The 22,667-nt window shown below is 37.6% G+C and overlaps 1 protein-coding gene across 1 annotated transcript in view; it reads left to right on the top strand.

Moving 5' to 3' along the window:
- The window catches only part of LOC140232038 (B9 domain-containing protein 1-like), a 75,712-nt gene that overhangs the window by 38,095 nt on the left and 14,950 nt on the right, over positions 1-22,667 (top strand). The window contains exon 5 of the mRNA XM_072312188.1: positions 1,032-1,094. Coding sequence (XP_072168289.1) covers positions 1,032-1,094 — 63 coding nt within the window. The remainder of the gene's footprint in view (positions 1-1,031; positions 1,095-22,667) is intronic.

The raw sequence follows: 22,667 nt of genomic DNA, 5'->3' as shown, positions 1-22,667 counted from the left end.
TTGTTTATTTGTCTGTTTGCATGATAACTCAAAAAGTTGTGAACGGATTTAGATGTAACTTGAAGGAAAAGTTGAAAATGATACAAGGAACAGATGATTAAAATAGTGATCCGGGATTGTTCACAAATTTTTTGAAGGATTTTAAAAAAATCTTTTGTTAGATAGGGTCGATAAGCTTGGGAGTTCGAGCTACATGTATTTGAAGTTTGCAAATGCACATTGAAGTGCATGCTCTGCTCAGGCGATGCGCCACACAGCTGGAAGCTGATGAAGTAAACAAAAGGCTTCTATGATGAGAAATTGGGCGATTTTCAGCATTGTGTGAATGGGTAGAAATGAGCAGCTTGGGGGAGGTCTTTGCTTTCCGAGTGCTTTTCGAGTTTCCCTTTCTTTAATTTCAAAAGTGTGGGGGCCCACTTCCGGTTTGATGAGCTAATAAGCAAAAAAACAAACAAACAAACAAACAAACAAAAGGCTCATCTCTTCTCCCCGTCCACTTCCGGGTTTCTTCAGCTGACAAGCAAACTCAGCTCTACCCGTCCACTTCCGGGTTTCTTCAGCTGACAAGCAAAAAAAAAGGTCTTCAGAGAAAACATAACCTTACCGCCGCCATACTTCAAGATCCCTATCTATTTCTATTTTAGTGCCACTTACGTACTTCCAGGTTCAAAAAAGTGTGGGGGCCCAAAGAGATGACACCTTTTGTATTCCTTTGTATGGTGCACAAAAAGTGTGGGGGCCCGAGCCCCCACGCCCCCCACGGCTGCGCCGGCCATGCTATGTACGTGTATGTCTCTTTCTCGGGCTGTGTTTTACCTTTTAATGTTCCTATCTAACTCTCCATATAAAACTAACATAAAACAAGGTTCCCATAAATCATGAAATTCGACAGCATGTCTTTCTGTTGAATTTCTCTATTTTTTTTTCATGGTTTAGGTAGAGTCTTGATATTTCAATGGGATGAGAAGACTTAAATCAGTGGAGAGGTACACCAATGTTTTTGTTTGACTTCTCAATTTTGTCTGTTGCAGGCATGCAAGAATAGTGCCCATGTTTGTTCCCGAAGCCTCATCAAGATTTCAGAAATTTCTTGGGTAAGTGCGAAATACCTTATACAGGTGTTTATACTTCCTGAATTGAAGGTTATATACCAGGCTATTATTTACAGAACTTTAAAGTTGTCTTTTGGCTTCTGTGTATTGACATTTCATAGCCGTAAAGTGGCCATTTCTAAGCCAGTCATATTTTGTTGGGTATTGAACATGCATGTTGCGATCGTGAAAAAAAAAAATGCTATTTCTGCCACAGTCATGATTTGGAATTCAGTACATAAGCCTGGAAGTCTGTGCCCTTTGCTAACTCTGTTTACATGAAGTAATGAAAATCGGAAGTTTCAGATAAATCAACCTCAATGGACACTAATTTTGGTCTGAGTTGATAACTCACTTAATACAGTCCTATCAGATGGTGCAAAAGTTTGCACCTCCACTAAGATTTGTTAATCAGTTATGCAGAAAAAGATGACAAAGACTTCATATGAAAAAAAAAATGATTCAAAAAAGTACAGAAGCCTTTCACCAGCCTCTGTACTATTTTTTTTTTTTCAGTTTATGGTAGATACCATCAGAACTGCATTAGTGCCCCAGTTAAACTCCAACTGCCTTTTATCAGAGTTTGATTTTTGTACTGTGTACTTTTGCAATTTAGCTCATCAAAATCAAATTCAGTTGAGCTTCATGACTACTAGTATTACCACTCTTATAGAATGATGTTAGTGGGTTTGTAGGGTTTTATTATAATACTGTAACTAGTGGTAAATATTTGGTATTGATAAAATAGTGTTGAGGTCATGGTCATGTTGGCTACCAATCACCATGGGCACTTCGGACAAAGGTGATAAAATTGCATACAGGTGGGAATTCCATGTAGTGTTCATATGATGATGGGGCTAAAATAATATATTTCTCCATCAGGGGACTCTGGAGCAAGGCCCTCCCATGGCTAGGAAGAGATTTAACTCCTTATGTGCCATGGTGTAAACCTCCTGTGTGCCACATAATTCTGAGACTGCTACTGTATGTAGGCATGCTTCGGTAAAACAGAACTGTTTTTTCATACCCATTCTACCCTATCTTTAAAAGATTTTGTTATGCTGGACATGCAATGAATGAAGTTACAGAGAAAATGCCAGGCTTTGCCATGATGTAAATTCTCTGAATAGTGATTATTTATTTTTCAAATGACCGGTAGCTAATAAATTGTCTAGGCATGACTTTTGCACGAAAAATAAAAACAGTGACAGAAACATAGAAATTACTGGCAAATCCAGTAAGGAACACTGTGTCATTTTCAATCACCACATGATGCAAGCTACATGTTACAGGAATGGAATCGCGAGTGAAGCTCTCATGGTACTGCGGCATGTTGCAATTTATCGACCGGTTTGGGCGTTTTTGTGTCTTTGAGCAAAATATGCGAACTTGGCATGCCGTCGACTGAGTCGAGAGTGCGGACGTGACACATAAAGAGTTAAGGGAACTTTCCTGCAGAAAAACCAAAAACAAAACAAAACTGCATGTGTCTGAGTAATAAGAGAATCAGGTTGGATGCTATTCTATATCATAGAGATGATTTATGGGTGTGGCTTTATGTGTTTGCCTGAAGGCAGCAGGGAATCACGTTATTCTTGCAAATATTTCTTCATTGATGTTAAAAGCATTGTGAGGTGGAAATGTCTTATAGCCAAGTTTTATGTGATTCCAGAAGTGCAAAATTTGTTTCTAAATGGATTGACACTTAAAACATGTTTGATTATTAAAGTGGAGCTTAGAAGGACTTCTCATTATACTTCTGATGACAAAGTGCCTGTAAGTACTCAGTGATACGTACCTTTGCAAGTATGCTGATTGAAAGATATTTAATGGACATGATTGACAGGTGATAAACTCTATGATATAATTGTTATATCACATGTCATAATGTGGTTGTGGTCTGCGGTCTTTTGTAGTGGTCTGATAGTCTTCAACTCTATAATTGTACTGGAGATATAGAATCATAAAGACGATCAGTCCTGGGATAATTTTTCTGTTTGAAAACTACGTCATGTATATTATAGAAATCTGGCCTGAAATTTAACAACCATTACTCTTGTGTATTGGTACATTTTCTAGAAAAAAATGAAATTCCTTGAGAATTACCAAAGAATAAAAAATCATTTCATGACCTAATTTTTTCTCTCTGAATGAAGGGGAACTCTGTTTTGTTGAAAGGTGTGTTGATTTTTAGGCCTTCAAGCTATCATCAATTTTTCCGTCACAAACAACATTTGTCAAAGTTCAATTTCTTTGACAGGTGTGATGTAACTTTCATCCAAAAATGATTGCCAATGTATTTTTGTTAGTACTTTGCTTTAAAAGCATTTCCCCCCCCCCCCCACATCATGATGGGATATTATACACAATGAGAAATTATACAATGCTTGTATATTTTTTTTTCTTTTCTTTTCTGGAAGAGTTATAGAATGTTTTTGCATTGAATGAAGTATTGCCCATTCACTCAAGATCAAAATGTCTACTGTTTTTTTGTGTGTGTATAACATAGATCTGCAAAAGTTTGTACCCCTAAAGTACCGCTATCTGTCAGTGCCCTCTGAACAAAGCAAACAGGCAGACAAACCAGCAAACATACCAGCACAAGGAGCGCACTTGTATGAAACTGGTATGATCATTTCCAGTTCAAAAAAAAGATGATGAATTACACCAGAAATCTGTTTGTTGAAATTTTTTTTTTGTCATGAACTATTGGTCGTAAAACAGTTTCTTTGTCTGTAAAACTTAACACTTGCACGCAATTTTTTTGTGATATCCTGTGTGATTGTGTGTGTGTGATTGGAACAGAAAAGGAGGGTTTTACTTTCAGATTTATGGACTATGTACGAGTCTTAAAGGTAGGGAATCCCATTTGCATGCCTTAAATGAAGAGTTGTATAAATACAGTGGTATGTTGAAGAGAGTATCATTTTAGAAACTCCCATAAAGTATTGAAAGTGGAAGGTAACATTTAGTACATTTTTATTGACCGTTAGATTTTGAATTTAATTTTTTTCGCGGCTCACCGTAACTTCCAGTACATTACTAGGCTACCTTTGCAGACCCATGCACTGCATGTGTGTCCATCATGTATATTTTGTGAAGAAAGTTCATCAAAACTTACAAACATTTCTATGATATGCATTCTTGCCACACACTCTATTATGTTATTACATCAGCTCTTATACTTTTAGATTTGTGTTTATAGATAAAAAAAAAATACAGAAGACTGCAACAAAAAGGCTTAAGTGTGGCTGACACACAGAACTACTGAGTAGTTGAGTTTTGTGCATTATTCAAATTGTAGATAACTGTTGACTTCCAAATTTCTCAGCAGTGGCCTAAACAAGTCCCCTGAGGTTCATATTTAATGTTTTGCTGCATTTTGGGAGGTCTGTAAAAGGTATCCCCTACCTTTAAGGAGTAGTGTACCTAGAGGGGTTCTATGATGCATGGTTTAGAAATGTTGGTATAAAATGAAATCCGCAGGTTTGTAAAAGTTTGAGAAAACTGAAGCGAATATTGATAAGGTGATAACCACTTTAAGTGTTCAACATGACAGGAACAGGGCAGGAATTCAGTTCTTCTCATCACTTAAAGTATGTAGTTACTCGCATACAACATTTTTGTTTGTTACAAGAAATATCTTTGATATTTAATAGTATTCTTAAAATGCCAGGGGAGAGGGAATACAGGAGCATTGACAGTGTGATGTTCAATATCTGTGATGTACAATGTAGAGCTGTCATCTTGACAGTGCTGATTTTGGTGAAGAGACATTGCTGTTCTCCTAATAATTTGCGTGTATAACTGTGCTCATTGTGCTGTTCTATTAATAGATTTATCATCATTACTGTGACAGGTTGAGAAAAAGCAGAATTTATATGCTGATAAAGTCAAGAAGTCGCTGAATTGGGAGGCTCACCACTTCTTACTGTATGCAAACTCAATTTCTCACATGATATCAGAGCTCGAGTCTGTAAATTGAACAACAGTGTTTATTGAATACAGCGACAATGTATCTGAATTTCATGTTTGATTGAGCTTAATAAGTTATATATTGTCAGCTGAAAACCAGAAGGGCGCTATTGTGTTGTAAGAGTTGAGCGTGTACAAATAAAAACAAAACAGTCATTTTCATGAAATAAGAAGTTTATAGGCATTGTATCAAATGTACAGTCGCAGCGGACGACTATAATTAACTCCCCCGAAACCCACGAAAGGTTTTGAATTTTCAACCGTCATCGAGGCAGTGCGAATCGGGCGTTCTCATTTTCACCAAAATTTCACCTTCTCATATCTCCACTATACATTGACCAAAATTGCTCAAACTTTCTATCCACATACGAAAAATTATGAGAAACGGTTGAGTACTTTTTAAGTTATTCAACATTTCATGTTTCGTTGTCTCTGAAAACTACCCTCCGATTATTTCCAGACACATCTGGTCGCACCACTAAATATTCATGAAACTCAACATACATATTCATAAGACATGGGCGGAGGTTAACTGATTTTATGTACATCGGTAGGTTTTACCGATACATCACATATTCACAGCTGTTGTCTATGGCCAGATTGACACATTGTTACTACACTAGGCCGATGTAAGTTTATCCCGTATATACAGCTGTTGTGTGTGTCCAGATTGATACATCGCTCGTTTATCGGTAAGTTTTAATAATTGCTTACCCTCCGGAGGTTGATGGGCGTACATGGCCCCAAGTTGACCTTATAAAATTTGGTGTACATGACATTCCGTGATTCGACTGCACCCGGGTATAGATGCACCCCCAATTTTTCATATTTTCCGACGAAAAAAAGTGTGTCTTCTACACGGAACTTTACAATACATGCCAGCAAGCTATAACATAAACAGTATATCCAACTTGCATAGATGTTTGTAAATTGATTTCATGGTTTTGATGTAATCATGGGGTTTTCCCTGCTACCCCTTCTCCCACCCCCCCCCCCCAAAAAAAAGAGAGAAAAACTCCCCAAAAATGTTCAGTCTTCTGTCCCCACGATGATGATACGGTGCCCCAATGATGATGGGACTGTGTTTTATTGCCTTATTGTATTCATTGCCTTAACCCATAAACTTTGGGAATTTTTATCTCAACTTTTCTCAAGTATTACCAGATTCTATCCCCAATTTGATTAGGGAATGAGCCATTTCAATTTGTGTACACGATGTCTGATAAGATTACTCAAATATTACGTTACTTTACGAGCGACGGCTTCCCGCAGACTCAATTTGTCAAGCTTTCTCACAATGTAGACTGTTAATGTCAAAGTACTCCTTTTGACACCAGTAAGTTGTATTTATTTTGTAATCTCCGTTGTTCGTTAATATGAGATCCCACTTGCACGCATGCGCAGTCAATTCATTCGTAGCGTGTGTTTCTTAGCGGTCAGGTCGCCATTTTGAGCTCGAATTTTCGCTGTTTTTCTTTCACTTCACGATCACTCGTGTTCAAGTTTCAAGGTTCTCTTAGCTTATTTTATCTCCCCGATCGTTTGGTGTTGTTTTGGAGAGCGATGGAAGCGAATTCTGGTTTTTTCTACGAAGCCGAATTTCCCGCGGGAGAAGCTGGTCCACCATGCTATGTTCATGTGTCACACTTGACAAATAGGAGCAAATACCTCATTTGTACATGAGATAACTTTTAGAATGTTGACGGTGACTTTTAACCCCTTGACATTTGTCAAATTTTCACCAAACTTCAAATTCTTGTAAGTCTTTGGATTTTCCCTTTTGATTGAATTTTTAAATTTGATCAGTTGATTGAGTTTCATGGTGAAGTTTTTCTTGACGCATGGCTTTTATGAAAGAAATAGAATATTTGTAACATTTTATCACAACTAAATGGCATGGCTCTCTTGCTTTTTCACAGATGAACAGATCTGGTGAAATCATTTCACCAGATCTGTTTATCTGTGAAAAAGCAATATATTGAGAGTCATGCCATTTAAAGTTCTTACACAAAGAATTAATAACTATGAAAAAGATCTTTTCCAGATTTTAGCTAGCTAGCTGGTTAGAACATTGAGCCAGGGCTTTTTATCAGTCCAATGCACACATAAATTTGTGTTTCTCGAGAGTGTAAACTTACGGTAAAACTATAAAGCTTGCCATATTAGATCACATACGTAGCAGGTGTGTAAAACTTCTGCTTAGTATGGGAAAGTTGATGAAATTAGCATTCAGGAGGATCATGAAATTTCGCCGATATGACAAAAGTGAGAAGTAGGATTTGAAGTTAGGACTGGTATTTCATCGGGCGACAGCAAGAACTCACTACTGTTTTACCAACACTTGTTACGTACTGACCTGTATTCCACAAAGTCAACGTATACCGAGAGCAGTATGGGCACTCCCAAAATCAAAGCATTTCTGGGAGAGCATTATTTGGTTAAGTCGTTATGGGGTGGTGATACGTGGTTGGAGAACTTCAGTTTTGTTACTAGTTTTCATAATAAATATACTTTCATCAGGGAGGTGAGAGACCACGAGCCGAGGATCGGCCGTTTACCTGTACAGCATGTACCCTGTATTCTGGCCAGCGGCCGACATACTGAGTACTCTGTACATGTTCCACAGAGCAATCGGGAGCATGCGTAAACGCCCGGGCAATCCGATACCGAAAGTCACGTGATGAAAAATCGCAATATTTCTGCAGCTTGGGTTTACACTCGCTAAACTACGCCTCAAACATCGCGATGTTTCAAAAAATCGCACTCCGGCTGGCGATTTTTCTGGCAATGTTTCGAGGGCGTTTGGGTGTAGTTGCTTAGCAACTTGCACCCAAATGTCTCGATTTTAGAAAAATCACAATTTTTCCAAGCAAGTGTAAATGGGCCTATTTACACAGTACTTCATCTTGAGTACAAATGCAGGTAGCTCTGCCAGTAACTCTTCACAAATCACCTCATATTCATAACGGGCTCCTAGGTTCTTGGCTTTTGTACAACTATCCATGTAGGATTTACCTTGCTGATATCACGCACACCACTTGATTCACATCTTATTCACCTGAAGCTGTGCTTTATGATTTTTGCTCTGCTTTTCTCATCATGAGAATTCCACCTGTTTGTTTTTGTTGGGTTTCCCCCCCCCCCCCCCTCCCCCAAGGCCCAGCTTTTTTCACTGCTGAGCCTCTAAACTGAAATGTGTGAAATTACATTAAACTTGTTTGTTGTGTTCTGTCTAGGATGCTGGTTTCAGTGGATGCCAAACAAATTTGTCTTCAGGCTGTTTTGCGGGATTTGAAATTAAGATCAACCTGACTTGAAGCTCAATTAATTCTTATTTGTACTGTTCAAAGATAAACATACAGAAAAGAAAAACACACACATTATGAAACATGTTGTGTATAGTTATTAAACTGGGTACCATAGTTCCATTTAATCTTGTCATTTTTGGTTATTACTTTTGCGTTTGTTTGGATTTTACGTGCTCAAAGTAGAAGGAATCCCAAATAGATGTGATTTGGGGGGATGCAGCAATGTGTATCGCAGAACACATCAGTGAAGTTGAGAAAAATTGGACAATCTGTTCAAAAGTTTAATTAATGGTGCAGCCATCGCTGGATGAGGAGAGTATAATGTCACATACATGGAAAATTATAAAAGAAAATTTAAAGAAAATTCAACATATAACTTTCTTGCATAATGGAAGAGCACTTGACCTACCTCATTTAAAAAGCATAGTGACTGTTATTACCTTTAAGTTAGTAACAAGTCAAGGGAATGCATACTGTTCATTAAGAATAGAATTTTTAGTAATTAATATCACGCCTTTTTCTTTTCATCCAGCAATGGCTGCACTGAAACTATGAAAACTCAATATTCAGCTTTTCTTCAAAAAACTTTGTTGATGTGTTCTACCGTATGTCAAAAAAAAAATTACAATGGGACCCTCCACAATGATAACTTTAAAAATAGTGAATCAATCCAAATACAATTTCAGGGTATGAAACTATAACTCATTGCCCACATCTTATACCCCTTTTATACTGGGCGTTAGCTCGCTTCAGGTCCGCACCTGAAGCGAGCTAACTCTCAGTATAAAAGGTCGAAAAATAGTTAGTCCAAGCTAAAGTTAGTCCCCTCTAGGGGGATGGATCAGGTCAGCTTCAGAAGCGAGCTAACTTCAATATAAAAAGTTCGCGCGTTAAAGATAATATAAAGTTTTGGTACCTCAAAAGTTTCCCTGAATTTCCTTGTCTTAGTTTGTGTTTCAGGTTAAAGTACCTTTCATATAACTAACACTGTGAGACTTACTCGCCCCAAAGTGCTCTCATGTCTTCGTAATCATGCAATAATGGTTTCGTACCAGAGCCGTTAGTTTGACTCGCCGCGGTACCGCAAGTAGTACACGTATTGTACTATTGAATACTACGGCCAGCGCATGCGCACACATCATATGCGCACAAATTTCAAATCCATGAACGGATAAGATGTCTGTGTGTGCATGCGCTGGCCGTCAATTCAGTGTAGCTCTCCCAAGGTCCTCTCGACCGAGTCACATTCAGTCATCAATTCGAACAGAGAGGGACTATTGGCAGAACCAAACGTTGCCCGAAGCCTGTTTTCAATACTTCTTAACTGGTAAGTCTTCAAAGTGAAGAAATTTTTGGATTTTAAGTTGATATTTACCCGCGATACTAGTCTGTCATGATCCTGAATGCTACAATGCGCAGCCCCATTACGCTATGCGTATGGGGCTGCTGGTCGCAGTTAATTGCATGATTACTAAGACATGAGAGCACTTTGGGGCGAGTAAGTCTCACAGTGTTAGTTATATGAAAGGTACTTTAACCTGAAACACAAACTAAGACAAATAAATTCAGGGAAACTTTTGAGGTACCAAAACTTTATATTATCTTTAAGCCACGGCTAAATCCACTGACCCGTGACCGGAAAGTGTGTACGGTGCTTCTGGGTTGCCAATATGTACGTTTACTGCTGTACTGTTGCCACCGGCGCGCTGTGTATTACGCAGCGCATTGGTATGTTCGATGTTCGGTAAAACTCTCAATGCAATGAACTCTTTGAACTAGCAAACGACATGGTTCAATCATAAGAAAAAAAAAAATAGACCAGCTCAGTACGTATACACTATATATATATATATATATATATATATCTGCCGATGACTGGTTGAATTTCGCGAGTAACATACCATATAACAATGGAACTGAATTCGTACTCGTAAGTAAGCATGAAAACTGTCACTGAATTTTCGCGCTCGTTGGAAGGACAGCAGGCTAATGGGGTGGGGGGGGGGGATAGGTCTTGTCTCGCACGTAACCTTTGGTGGTCGAGAATGGCAGTACAAAACGACTTGGCCTGAGCTAAAGTTAGCTCGCTTCAGAAGCGAGCTAAAAGTCGTGCCCAGTATAAAAGGGGTATTACAGCTAACCCCATTCGATTTGCTTCAGTGGTCGAAGAGAAATGAGGAATTTTGTAGAGCATATCGGAATCTCTTCCTTCCATGTTCTGTCCATTGTGTTCACAGTCCAAGAGCATCAGTACTAAACTTGGAAGACTCACACTCATGACATGTTTTACAACAATCTACATTTCTTTGTGACTGCTTAACCAAATTGAATGGGGTTTTCTGCAAAATAGAGAGCTAAGATATTATATTTTCAAGACCCTGAAGTAGCATTTGGACAGTTTAATCATATTGGGTGTAATCAATGCGAAAATCCGATTGTAATTTTTTTGGGGGGCAAACTGTACTTCATTGTTGGCACTGCATTTACTCAATCCACATGTATATTTGGTTTCGTTCCCCTTTGTCAGTACCATGTTGCAAACAATGCTAATGTAGGTGTCAGGCTTGAAGGAGTTGAACCCAAGTTATCAGGCAAACTTGATCAAAAACTCGGCTGTCTTCAATACAAAAGCCACTTTGCTTCTCAGTGCATCAGTGAGAAGTGCAGGAATGATACAATGTACATGTATCAAAACTTGTCAGATCAGTTTGTAATAATACTCTTTCATGTAGTGTTGAAATAACTATTGTACAGTCAAACTTGTGCTATTTGGCCATGTCTGGACTGGTGCCTGTCCGGATTTAAATATATGGGAGAAATAATGTTTATAAAATGCACATATCAATATGTAGCTGCCGACCCAGTGGTACATGTATGCAGTGTACAGTAGGTATAGCGCACAGGGCACAGTGCAATACTGGTTTAATCTATGCTATAATAGCTTATCAGTATTTATAATCATGATTCATTTTTTTAATTGAAACATTGAACATAATTTCATTAAAACTTCAACATAATGTAAAATGAATAACATGTTCCAGTTGTGAATATTATTAGGTGAATCATGTGAGTTTTGTAGGAATTTTAATTGAGTTTGAAATCACTTTTTTTTTTCCACTGAAGTAAGAATGAGAGATGGCTGATAATCAAAGTCAGACCAAGGAGGTTCAAGAGAATGGAGTCACAACCATCTCTTCCTTTGCTAGATGTTTGATGCCGCCACTCACGAATATTTAAAGCATGTGCCAAACAGATTCTGCAACGCAGATAGGAAGACAATCAATTCTTGTCTCATTGCATAATCATCAGCACCTTTAAGGAAGATAATCCACGTCTTTGTGATGGTAATTACTTTTCGCTGTCCCTTCTTATAAAATGTACCGGTATGTGATACAGACATGGGGATTAGCGAACAGAAATTGCACAAAAAGTGATGAAATGAAAACCAAAATTACTTGACTGGGCATGCCCGGGCACTAATCTGATAGATACCTATAAATAAAGAATTATTCTTGAAGATTATTCCACATTAATTTTATTTGTGGGAATTAAAAAAGTGGTAAATCCAGCTTTCCAGGATGGTACAGTTTTAAATACTTCCACATGATACAGCTCTGCATTTATACCTGAGCACAAATTTCTGGACAGGACTGACTTCTGTTTTACATGCTTTATCATTAAGTGAGATTTCATTTCATTTAATGAATAACCAAGCAAAATATAGCCAATGTTATGTCTGTAACATTCAAAATAGATCCTCAGATTGCTCAGCAAGACGGCAGCGTCGAATATTGATCATCAAAGGCACATATGCACCTGTGGATTTTGTGTGTGTGTGTGTGTGTGTGTATCAATAGAAAGCTGACAACTGTTTGAATAATTAATAGCCAGATGGAACTCCTTAAACCTCCTTGGTCAGACTGTGGATCAGTCATGTTTGTAGTTTCACTCTTCCATTCATCAATAATCACTGGGAGATAATTGTTAGCTATTGGCATAAAGCCAAGAATGTTTCTGCTCAGACTGTTGATGGGCAGCGCAGTGCATACTTGTGGATATACAATTATTTGGGTAGCAGGTGTTGTGCCATCACACCTGTATTATTGGGGGAAAAATTTACTGCACCTGCAAATGTGATGTTGATTGCCCACCTGTGATTTCGGCACATGGCAGACAGTTCTATATTGACGTGTTTGTTTGTGTGTTTGTAGTGTTTTGTAATGTGTTTTGTTGTTGTTGTTGTTGTTGTTGTTGTTGTGCCATTACACATGAATGATATTGGAAAAAAAAAATACCGCAGCTGCAAATGTGATGTTGATTGCCCACCTTTGCTTTTGGCACATGGCAGACAATCATATTCACATGTTTGTGTGTTTGTTGTTATTTTTCAAGCCTTTTTTATGTGTGTTTGTGTTTGTGTAGTGCATGTGCATGTGTGAATGAAATGTGCTCATTCTGTCTAGATGGTTAGTCCACCTGTATATACTACAGCTTGTACATGTATGTCAGCTATTAGGGATGAAAAGTGCAAGTATTGCTGGATCATTGGATAATATGTTGGCTTAATTTGCAGTCATGTTAAGAGGAAATAGCTTGAGTAATGATGTCTACAGATTACAGGTATGCTGCAAACTACTGTATACACCACATACATTTGTAGTTAGTGAGTCTATTTTTTTTTTTTTTTTTTTTTTTTACGAATCAGTACTTCCCAACAGTTTTGTGAGTACCGGTAGATAAATTTGCGATCATGGAGTACAGCAATTATCACATGCCTTGTTTATGCACCATGTACTGCATACTAGTACACATCCATAACACATTCATGTCAGGATCAAAGTTACATGTGCGCGTAAATAGCACCCGACTCATGAAATTCACGAAAATAAAATCCTGCAAAATGGCACATTATACAATACTCTGGACGTGTGTATGTGTTTTATGAGTACCAGGTATGTGTGAACCTGTACTGTAAAACATGATATATTCGCGGCATGATATTTTCATGATTTGGGGCCAACAGCCTTTTTAGGGTCATGAAATTTTCGCGAATTGCTACTGGCATTCAATGCATATAGTGTAGACAAGAACTTTCGCGTGCATTTAAATTTTGCAAATTTTGGCGCTTGCAAAATTCGCAAAATTAAAATGCACACAGACATTCCTCATTTTCCAGTATAATTATGTGTTAATGTGTACAGGAAAGGTATGAATGTTGTAATGTTAATCCCATTGCATGCATGCATTCATGATTTGGTAAGCTTTACTGTTTCATTATTCCCCAAAGAATCTTAAAAACATGAGGCAAAAAGGTGACTTTTTGAAACTCACCTAGCTATCTTCTTTTGGAAGAGAAGGTGTTAAGGCTTCTCCAAGATGAGATGGTGACATTGCAACTTTAGTAACATTTATATTCCAAAGGATTTTGTTGTTATTGTTGTTGCTGTTGTCTAAAACAATGTGCCAAGGCAAGTTTTGAGGCATCTTGGTGAGTAATAACAACTCACCTTCTTGCATTCTTGTCTGAAATGAGGTTGTTAGAAGGGTAAGCAAGCTATGATGGCGCATAAAATTGTGTTTTGATTTCAGTTGCCATCTCACCTTTTAGGCCCGAATTCACGAAGGTGGTACAATTTAAACCATGGTCCCATTCATTGTACCACCTTTGTGATTTCGGGCATTAGTCTCTATAGGCAAGCTGCTGAGGCAAGTTTCAGCCAGTTTCTTTAAATTTTTATCTGCATGTTGCTCCATAATTTTCTTTTAGGTATTTTGATTAGTTTATTTCTTATTATTTTTTTTTAGGTTTGCTGGCTTCTGTTTATCCCCAGAAAATGTTTTAGCCTTGGTATTTGTGTGTGTGTGTGTGTGTGTGTGTGTGTTAGATTTTCTGTTTATATAAATATCATATGTCTCGCTTTCTTGGAAAAAAAAAACGAAAACATTAAGAAGCAGGGAGATATTTTTATCGTTGCATTTTATTATTGTCGTAAGAGTGCAAGGACAGGACAGTGATTTTCATGATTTGCTGGTCATATTTTCATCTTTTCAAAGAATTATCTTTCTGGGAAAAGGCTCTCTAGATAGGGAGAAGAGACATTGTGTGGGTATCATATGTTGACACTCAATACATGGAAACATAAGTGTGAGGTTTCCCTAGTCATAAGATATATGAACTAAACATGCAATACGGCTCTGAATTTTAAGTTACAGTTTAGTTTTATTCAGAAGTGCATTTTTTTCCCAGTGCAATATTACAAAATTTAACAATGTGACAGCATTTAATTGTATGGATACAATTAAAGTTGTGCTCAATAGACAGGAATGTGATTGTAAGGTTTCCTCTGATAGTCCTTTGTGAAAGAGCAATACACCTCTAAGTCTGAAGTTCAGTTTTATTTCTGTATTCCATTTTCAATTATACAACAAAATGATCAAAGGGTCAGCCTAACTGTATGAATTATTCTAATGCATCAACACTCTCTGTGTGGTACAGTCAAAGTGAAGATGCACTATTTACAGGTTCTCTACATCAAAATTGAAGGTACTAGTATGTTGTAAAAGAGTGAATACCTTAAGGGGAAAAGAAGTTTTACAAAATACTTGGAAATACAGCTCAATGGGATCATCTTCATTAAAGCAAACGGTGAGACCTTGACTGGGAAGATGGTCCCAGGTAAACAAGCTTACGACATAAGGTCAACTACCATAAAGTACATTATCAATGTTGATCACCATTCAGGGTGAACAGCAAATTTTAAGTTGATTTTGATGGCTGAAGGAAAATTCATAAGAAAAAAAAAAACTGCACTTTATAGAAGTTCATGATTTATGTAAAACTAGAAAGATGATATGGGATTTGAAGTTTTACATTCTATTTGGGTTGTTGTTTTATTTAAATGCAGTGATGCTGGTTTTATAATATAGTCACATATATTGTTCTTGTTGCTTTCTTTCTATCTTATATTTAATAACTCATTTAACTTCTCTGTAAAGAATGTGCTAATAACAGGATGCATTTTCTTCAAATCTTTTGTTGATAATTATAACCATTTCAGCTACCGCTATTCAACTTCGTGTAAAAGACCATCGAGTGTTGGTCTAAGAGGGCATTTATCAACTCACTTCTGACGCAGAATTAAGGTTTCCAAACAACTTTCAGAGAGTTTTCGGGCAGTTGATAAATGCAAAGCTGTTTTGATTATTGGTTACGTTTCTGAAATGGCCCAAAAAAAAGTGCAATGGCAAACATTTTTGAGCAAAAAAAAAAAAACATGTTTCTTGGGAGTTAATTAAGGCAAAGTTGTTCTAAAATACCTTTATAGCACTTTCAGACCTGCCCACACCAACCACTGCTGGCTACATATCTTCACTCCTTGGGTCAAACTGTGCAATGGAGCTGCGCAGTGACAAGGCCTCCCAATCAACTCGAAACAAAGTTGATAAACACAAGAACTCGAGGAACGTGATCCAAAAGCTGTTTGCAAACGTGATTGATAGTGGGTACTAAATCTGTTTCAAACATGGGAAAGTTAATGATTGTGTTACGGAGGTTAGCTTGGCCTAACGAACCATCATAACCACCAAAAATACCCAGACTCTCAAACAAGGTGTTTGGTCAATCTCGGTCATCTTGTCGAACTCTTTATTTTCATATTCCTCCGCGGAACAATAAAGTGCCCAGAAATGATAGTACAATGCACATGTATCTATAACAGTTGCAATCTCTGTAATTTATTCTCAAACTGTTCCATGGCAAGAGGTAAAGTCAGCACAGCGGAACACACCCTAGAGGAAGGCCACTGAACTACTTGTACAAACTTATTAACTCTGAGTGAAACTTGTGAAGGTATGAAACTTTGGAAGATGTCCAAGCTCTTATAAATCCAACTGTGATGGGGTTTTACCCAGGACAGCTGTTGACCACAATTACAAATGAACCGTTATTGGCGGCAAATTTATTGCAAGCATACTCTGACCACAGCATAATGAACATTTGCAACTGAACTTGATCAACTGTCTGCAGGGAGGGTGCACGGGAGCAGGGTCAATGTCCCTTGCAACATGTCACCATGATATTACAAGAGGGCTGTTATTTTTCAGTGGGGGAATTTGTCCCGGTGTCCCAGATTTTTTTGTTTCTTTTAATTTTTGTTTCAGTTTTGGGGTTACATTTTTGCCCCACATGTATCTTACTGGCTAACGAAGGCTGCACTACAAACACATAAAATAGCATGTGTGTCACAAAAGTGTACTGTTAGTACACAGCAGGTCATAGAATCATATGGCTACATAGCATGTGTAATTTAATGTGTTTCAAAGCATACAAAGCTTGAATCACACCAGCATCTTTTATTGCAGTGAGAACCACTCTTTCATGCAATGTCATGAGTAGTTATCAATTTTTCATAAAATCAATTTCTATTTCAAAATATTCAAATAAAAAAAAAAATGTGTTCAGTGAATTAATTGTTTCATTCCTGAAAGTTTTTTTTTTTCATTCAGGCATTTTAGATCAAAATTGTGTTCTGTAAAAAATTCATTGTCTGACTGGAACTGCTATCCAATGCTTATTCCATCCATGGCAGAACTTGTGCTTGTGCTCAATGTAGTTTTCAGTTTCAGCTCAACAACTTTGTTTGTGCTTCTCATCAAGATCCACAATTTTTCTTTTCATTTAATGATTTCCATCCCTGGGGTTAAAGATAATCAACCAGAACAGTTTAAATGGTTCAAAGTTGGAAGGAACCTGGAATTGTGACGGTATCTGTTTTTTAAGTTGGAGAAAATAAAAATCATGCTGAGCAATCAGTGATGTCTCATTTTCAGTGAACACGATCGAAGGGGTTCTCGGTATACCTACAAAACTGTAGTATGACTGAAAGAGACGAAGATAGAGACTTAAACTGGTCACAAGTTACATTTTACAGCGAGCACACTCATATCAGTCAGGAGCACAAACATAATATTCCGGGTTCGAATGCCAGTGAAAAAGGTCTGTTTTTGGATGGGAAAAATATATCGCTTTTCTAAATCAACTTTGTCATTAAGCGTCATCACAAGTCATGTCTATGGTAATGGGACTTCTGGAGGCTCAAATGAGTCTCCTTGCTGACCACAGACCATGTTATTATGTCATTCTATTCAGCAGTTTTGTCGCAAACTTTGTGACCAATCAATCACATGGCTGTTAGAGACATTGTTTACAGATGAAACAAAAATCCAGCTTTTATAGTGCTTCAAAATAGTTCTAAAATGTGAGTTAGGAATAGAAACAATCAGTGTAAAGCAAAGTTAATCAGTATAATCAATGTTAAGTATTGTTATGTACAAAATGTGAACAATAGTAATTTATAATAAAATTGTTTTTAGACTAAACCATCTACAGTCATGATTTAGTGAGAAAAATAGTGATATCTTATAGTTCCTATACTTCAGGCTTTATTGCAAAATTTTTTATATGGTATGATGTATTGAGATACAACTGACCTACACATATATGCATCAAATGTGATAACTTGAATATTTTTTAAATCACTGCTCCCAATGGTAAACAGCACCTTTACAATGCATTGTATGCTCAAATGCATTGTATGCTCGAATACATGTATGCTTTTACATAGGTGATTCATACACTACATAGACTGGATGAGTGAGTGTGGTTTATCACACAGAAATGATATGCTAGGTGAAGATAGCTCCACTTTCACAGAAGGTGCATTCATTGATCTTCTTGTAGAAGATAATGGGTATGCGCAGTCAATAACTTACGTAGGTGTACTTTCGGGCCAGAATTACCCTTGTGAATGAGTGTGGTATGAATGGAAATACTATTATATACTAAGGTATTTATGACCGCTTTATTTCATCAATGAGAACATTAACAACAAACTGCCTTGGTATTTAAAGATAATAAAAAGTTTTGGTACCTCAAAAGTGTCCTTGAATTTCCTTGTCTTAGTTTGTGTTTCAGGTTAAAGTACCTTTCATATAACTAACACTGTGAGACTTACTCGCCCCAAAGTGCTCTCATGTCGTAGTAATCATGCAATTAACTGCGATCAGTAGCCCCATACGCATAGCGACCAGCAGTCCCATACGCATAGCGTAATCGGGCTTCGCATTGTAGCATTCAGGATCATGACAGATTTAGTATTGCAGGGTAAATGTCAACTTAAAATCCCATAAATTCTTCAATTTGAAGACTTACCAATTAACTTGAAGTATTGAAAACAGGCTTCGGGTAACGTTTGGTTCTGCCTATAGTCCCTTTCTGTTCGAATTGATGACTGAATGTGACTCGGTCGACAGGACCTTAGGAGAGCTACATACAGTACACTGAATACTACAGCCAGTGCATGCGAACACATCACATGCACACAAATTTCAAATCCATGAACGGATAAGATGTTTGTGTGCGCATGCGCTGGCCATGGTATCCAGTGTATGTACGTAGCTCTCCCAAGGTCCTCTCGACCGAGTCACATTCAGTCATCAATTCGAACAGAAAGGGACTATTGGCAGAACCAAACGTTGTTCGAAGCCTGTTTTCAATACTTCAACTTAATTGGTAAGTCTTCAAATCGAAGAAATTTTTGGATTTTAAGTTGACATTTAGCCGCGATACTAATTCTGTCATGATCCTGAATGCTACAATGCGAAGCCCCATTACGCTATGCGTATGGGGCTGCTGGTCACAGTTAGCTATGCGTACAATGGGCTGCACGCTGCTGGTCGCAGTCAGTGGTTTCGTACAATATTTATCGACGCTGTACAGCGTCGGCTCTGGTACGAAACCATTATTGCATGATTACTACGACATGAGAGCACTTTGGGGCATGTAATTCTCACAGACAATGTACTTTAACCTGAAACACAAACCAAGACAAGGAAATTCAGGGAAGCTTTTGAGGTACCAAAACTTTTTATTATCTTTAATACCACAGTAACTCTAATGTGAATGCCCTTCTTGTGAAAGTGGAGTGTATCTTGGTTGTACATATCATTTCTGCATGATAAACCACACACTTTTCCAGTCTTTGTAGCATATGGTTGATCTATGTAGATGTGTACAGATGTAGTTGTACATGTGCTTTGACAGGTGAGTGACTGATTGACAAGTCATAAAGTTTGTGACATATCTATTGAATAGAATGACACATGTGGTCTGCGGTCAGCAACGAGACTCATTTAAGTGTCCGAAAGGCCCATTACCATGAATAAGACTTGTGATGGATGATGCTTAATTACAAACTTAATTTAGACTAATATTTTCCCATCCAAAAAACAGACCCACTTTCACTAGTACTGGAACCAAGAATATCATGTTTGTGCTCCTGACTGAGCATGCTCACTGCAAAATGCAAATTGTGACCAGTTTCTGAATATCCCCCCCCCCCACCCCCACTTAAACTCATACTGAGCTTGGAGTTGACTGTAACTTATGCTTTGCTCCGGTAAGCAAGCTGCCAAAAGTTTTGGTTTAATTTTTCTGTTTGTGTCATATGATAACAAGTGTTGATTTTGGCTTCATTACAAAACTAACATCTTATCTTGATTGTAGTAAGTGGCTTCTGTGATTGATCATCATGAAGTTCAAAACTCCAAGGCCTTCTACATGAAACTAATGGAAGAGTCCAGATTCCGAAGTTGGACAATGGCCAAGAAGGATTAATATCTATGAAAGAAATGCAGTCATATATTTTGTTTTTGTTATAAAGTGATAATAGAGTTATTAGTTACGAAATGCAACTTTAAAACCCAGCTGGAGTTAGGGTGCTTTTCAGTTTATGTAGATGCATTTCAAAGAGAGACACAAGAGAGATGGAATGAAAGGGAGTGATAGGGGATAAAGAGGAGTGAACAGGGAGTAAAAAGGAGTGAATGGGGGTATAAAATCTGTGAAGAAGGAGTAGAAAGGAATGAATAGGGGTTAAAAAGGAGTGAACAATGAGCATAAAAGGAGTGAATAGAGAGTGAAAAGGATTGAATAGGGGATTAGTTCTTCCTTTGTGAGTGGTATTCATGTTCCGTCACTTACTGTTGTACAAAGCGTGTACATGCATAGACATGAATGATAGTATGTCTATAACATAGTATATTTTCACCACTGTAGTGATCTTAGGATATATTTGCGTTATGATAAACACACACACACACACACATATGTACTGTATAAGCTGTTCTTTTCACGAATTTTGCGAGTCACTGTTGGATCGCAAATTCAACAACATGCGAAAATGTTGCCATATGATGTGGCAGCAATGCATTTATGATAGCTTCGGTGTCCATTCACGAAAACAACATATTGCGAAAATGTCTGTGACCTCCTTATTCGCAAAGAATATCTGTACATGAAAATTACAGCATATACAGTATTAAATGGCACACAGTAATGTGAAACAGAAAGAAGCCCACATTCACAAATCATTTTAATGAAGAACCTCAAGGAGTATTGCTTTTGGATGATGATTTTAAAAGTACAAAACAAAAAACAGTAAAACAAATATCACACCAACATGGTGAGGTCATACAGAATATGATGACTGCCAGTTAGAAAAATATATACAGAATTTTTCCATCTGACGGGACTGAAATGCTTGTATGGGTGATCAAGGGCAAAATGTGTTGTCAAGGGACTTACAACTTCTCTGCATTTAGAATAGTTGTCCTGTACGTTGCCAACAACATTAAAGCAGACATTTAGGCATCTGTCCAAGACAGTCAAAGTACTTTTCAGAAAACATGTAGACATTATCTTGAATTTTCATATTCATTTTTTAATGTATCTCACGTGCAGTACCCAACAAAATTAAGCACTGTTTCTTTTAAATCATATTTCCATACAAACCATATTTGAAGGCAGTGCTATATGCAATATAGTTCAAAACATCCCATCTCTCCAGAGAAAAGATACTAATAAAAAACCAAAACAAACATGATGAGCTCTCGGCCTGCTGAGTAGGCAACAATATGATTGTATTTTTCATCTTAGTGTAAACCTACTGAACTGTCTCATTTTCAAGACATGTAGAAATGTGCTGTGGGCATGTGACTGAACAAGTAATTTTCAAAATTTGCCAATTTGAGATTAGAAACATCAACTTTTATCTCGTAAATGTTTTGCCTACTTGATCTGGTACAAATGACTTGATTACCCTGGTACAGGCTTTTGATAATTGTGCAACAGAAATTCATACAATTTCATATGAATGAAAAAGGAGTAAAATGAATGAGGTTCTTTTTTTTTTCCACTCTGCCTCATGAAACACTAATAATGAAGAGTATAAAATTTGTAATTAAAAGACACAGCATTCAACTATGGAAATGTATCTGACACTTGATGGGTCAGGTCAAACTTTAAACTGCAACAGCAATGATAAAATTCCTACAGATATGATTTTTTTATTTTGAGAGTTACATTTGAATTACAGAATACTTGTTTAATTTTGTTGTAACAGGCTAAGCCTGTAAAAGCTGCAAGCCATCTGGGCACAGAAACCAGCCCAAATGTAATGAAAATATCGAAACCTGAGACAGACTATTTACTCTACAAACAACCAACATGAAAGTATTTGTTTAGATCTACCAGGGAGGTTGGAGCACCCTAACTCCTCTTCTGTTTTTGTCAACTATTTTTTTGACAAATATTGGTATTATGTTCAGTAGGTTTTCACAGCAAATGTTATCTGCACATGCAGAATGTCGGTTTTATTTTTCTCTCGCAGGAAATGCAAGCAATGTGGCGTAGTGTCCAGAAACTTGGCCTTGTTAACAGCAGGTTGTGGGTTTAAAGAGCCAGTAGTATGGGGAAATATGGGTGGTCTCATTGAATTGATCTTCATTGGCTGTCTCTCGGAGTACGGTCCAAAACCACACAGTGCCCGTCAGCGAATATTTGTGACCCGCTACATCGAAAGGATCCAAAAGTTGAGGGAGGTTGATTTTCCGAAAATAACATGACATTATTCCATACTCTTCCGCCTTAATTTCATATATAACGTGACTCATAAAAGTACTCAGTTGCAGAGATATTGATGATTTTCTGAGACCATGTTGTGTGGTCTAGGAAATCAGCATTTCGAGAAAACAGCCTTCAAAGTTTTCTTTCCAATGCAATCATGATCAAGGGGAGGCAGGACAGTTTTTACCTCTTGACAATAGAAGGTCCACTCATAGCTACCTCCCCGATGTTCATTCAAGCTTAGTGTCAGCGGTCCACGCACGACCAATCAGGTACCAGGATGCCATGCACTAACCAATAAGATCACTCCCCTGTTGCTGGGGGGGGGGG

Source organism: Diadema setosum, chromosome 8 (genome assembly GCF_964275005.1).
Source record: "Diadema setosum chromosome 8, eeDiaSeto1, whole genome shotgun sequence".
NCBI classification, from domain to species: domain Eukaryota; kingdom Metazoa; phylum Echinodermata; class Echinoidea; order Diadematoida; family Diadematidae; genus Diadema; species Diadema setosum.
Note: the sequence above shows the minus strand (reverse complement) of the source record. Positions and strands in the feature narration are given on the sequence as shown.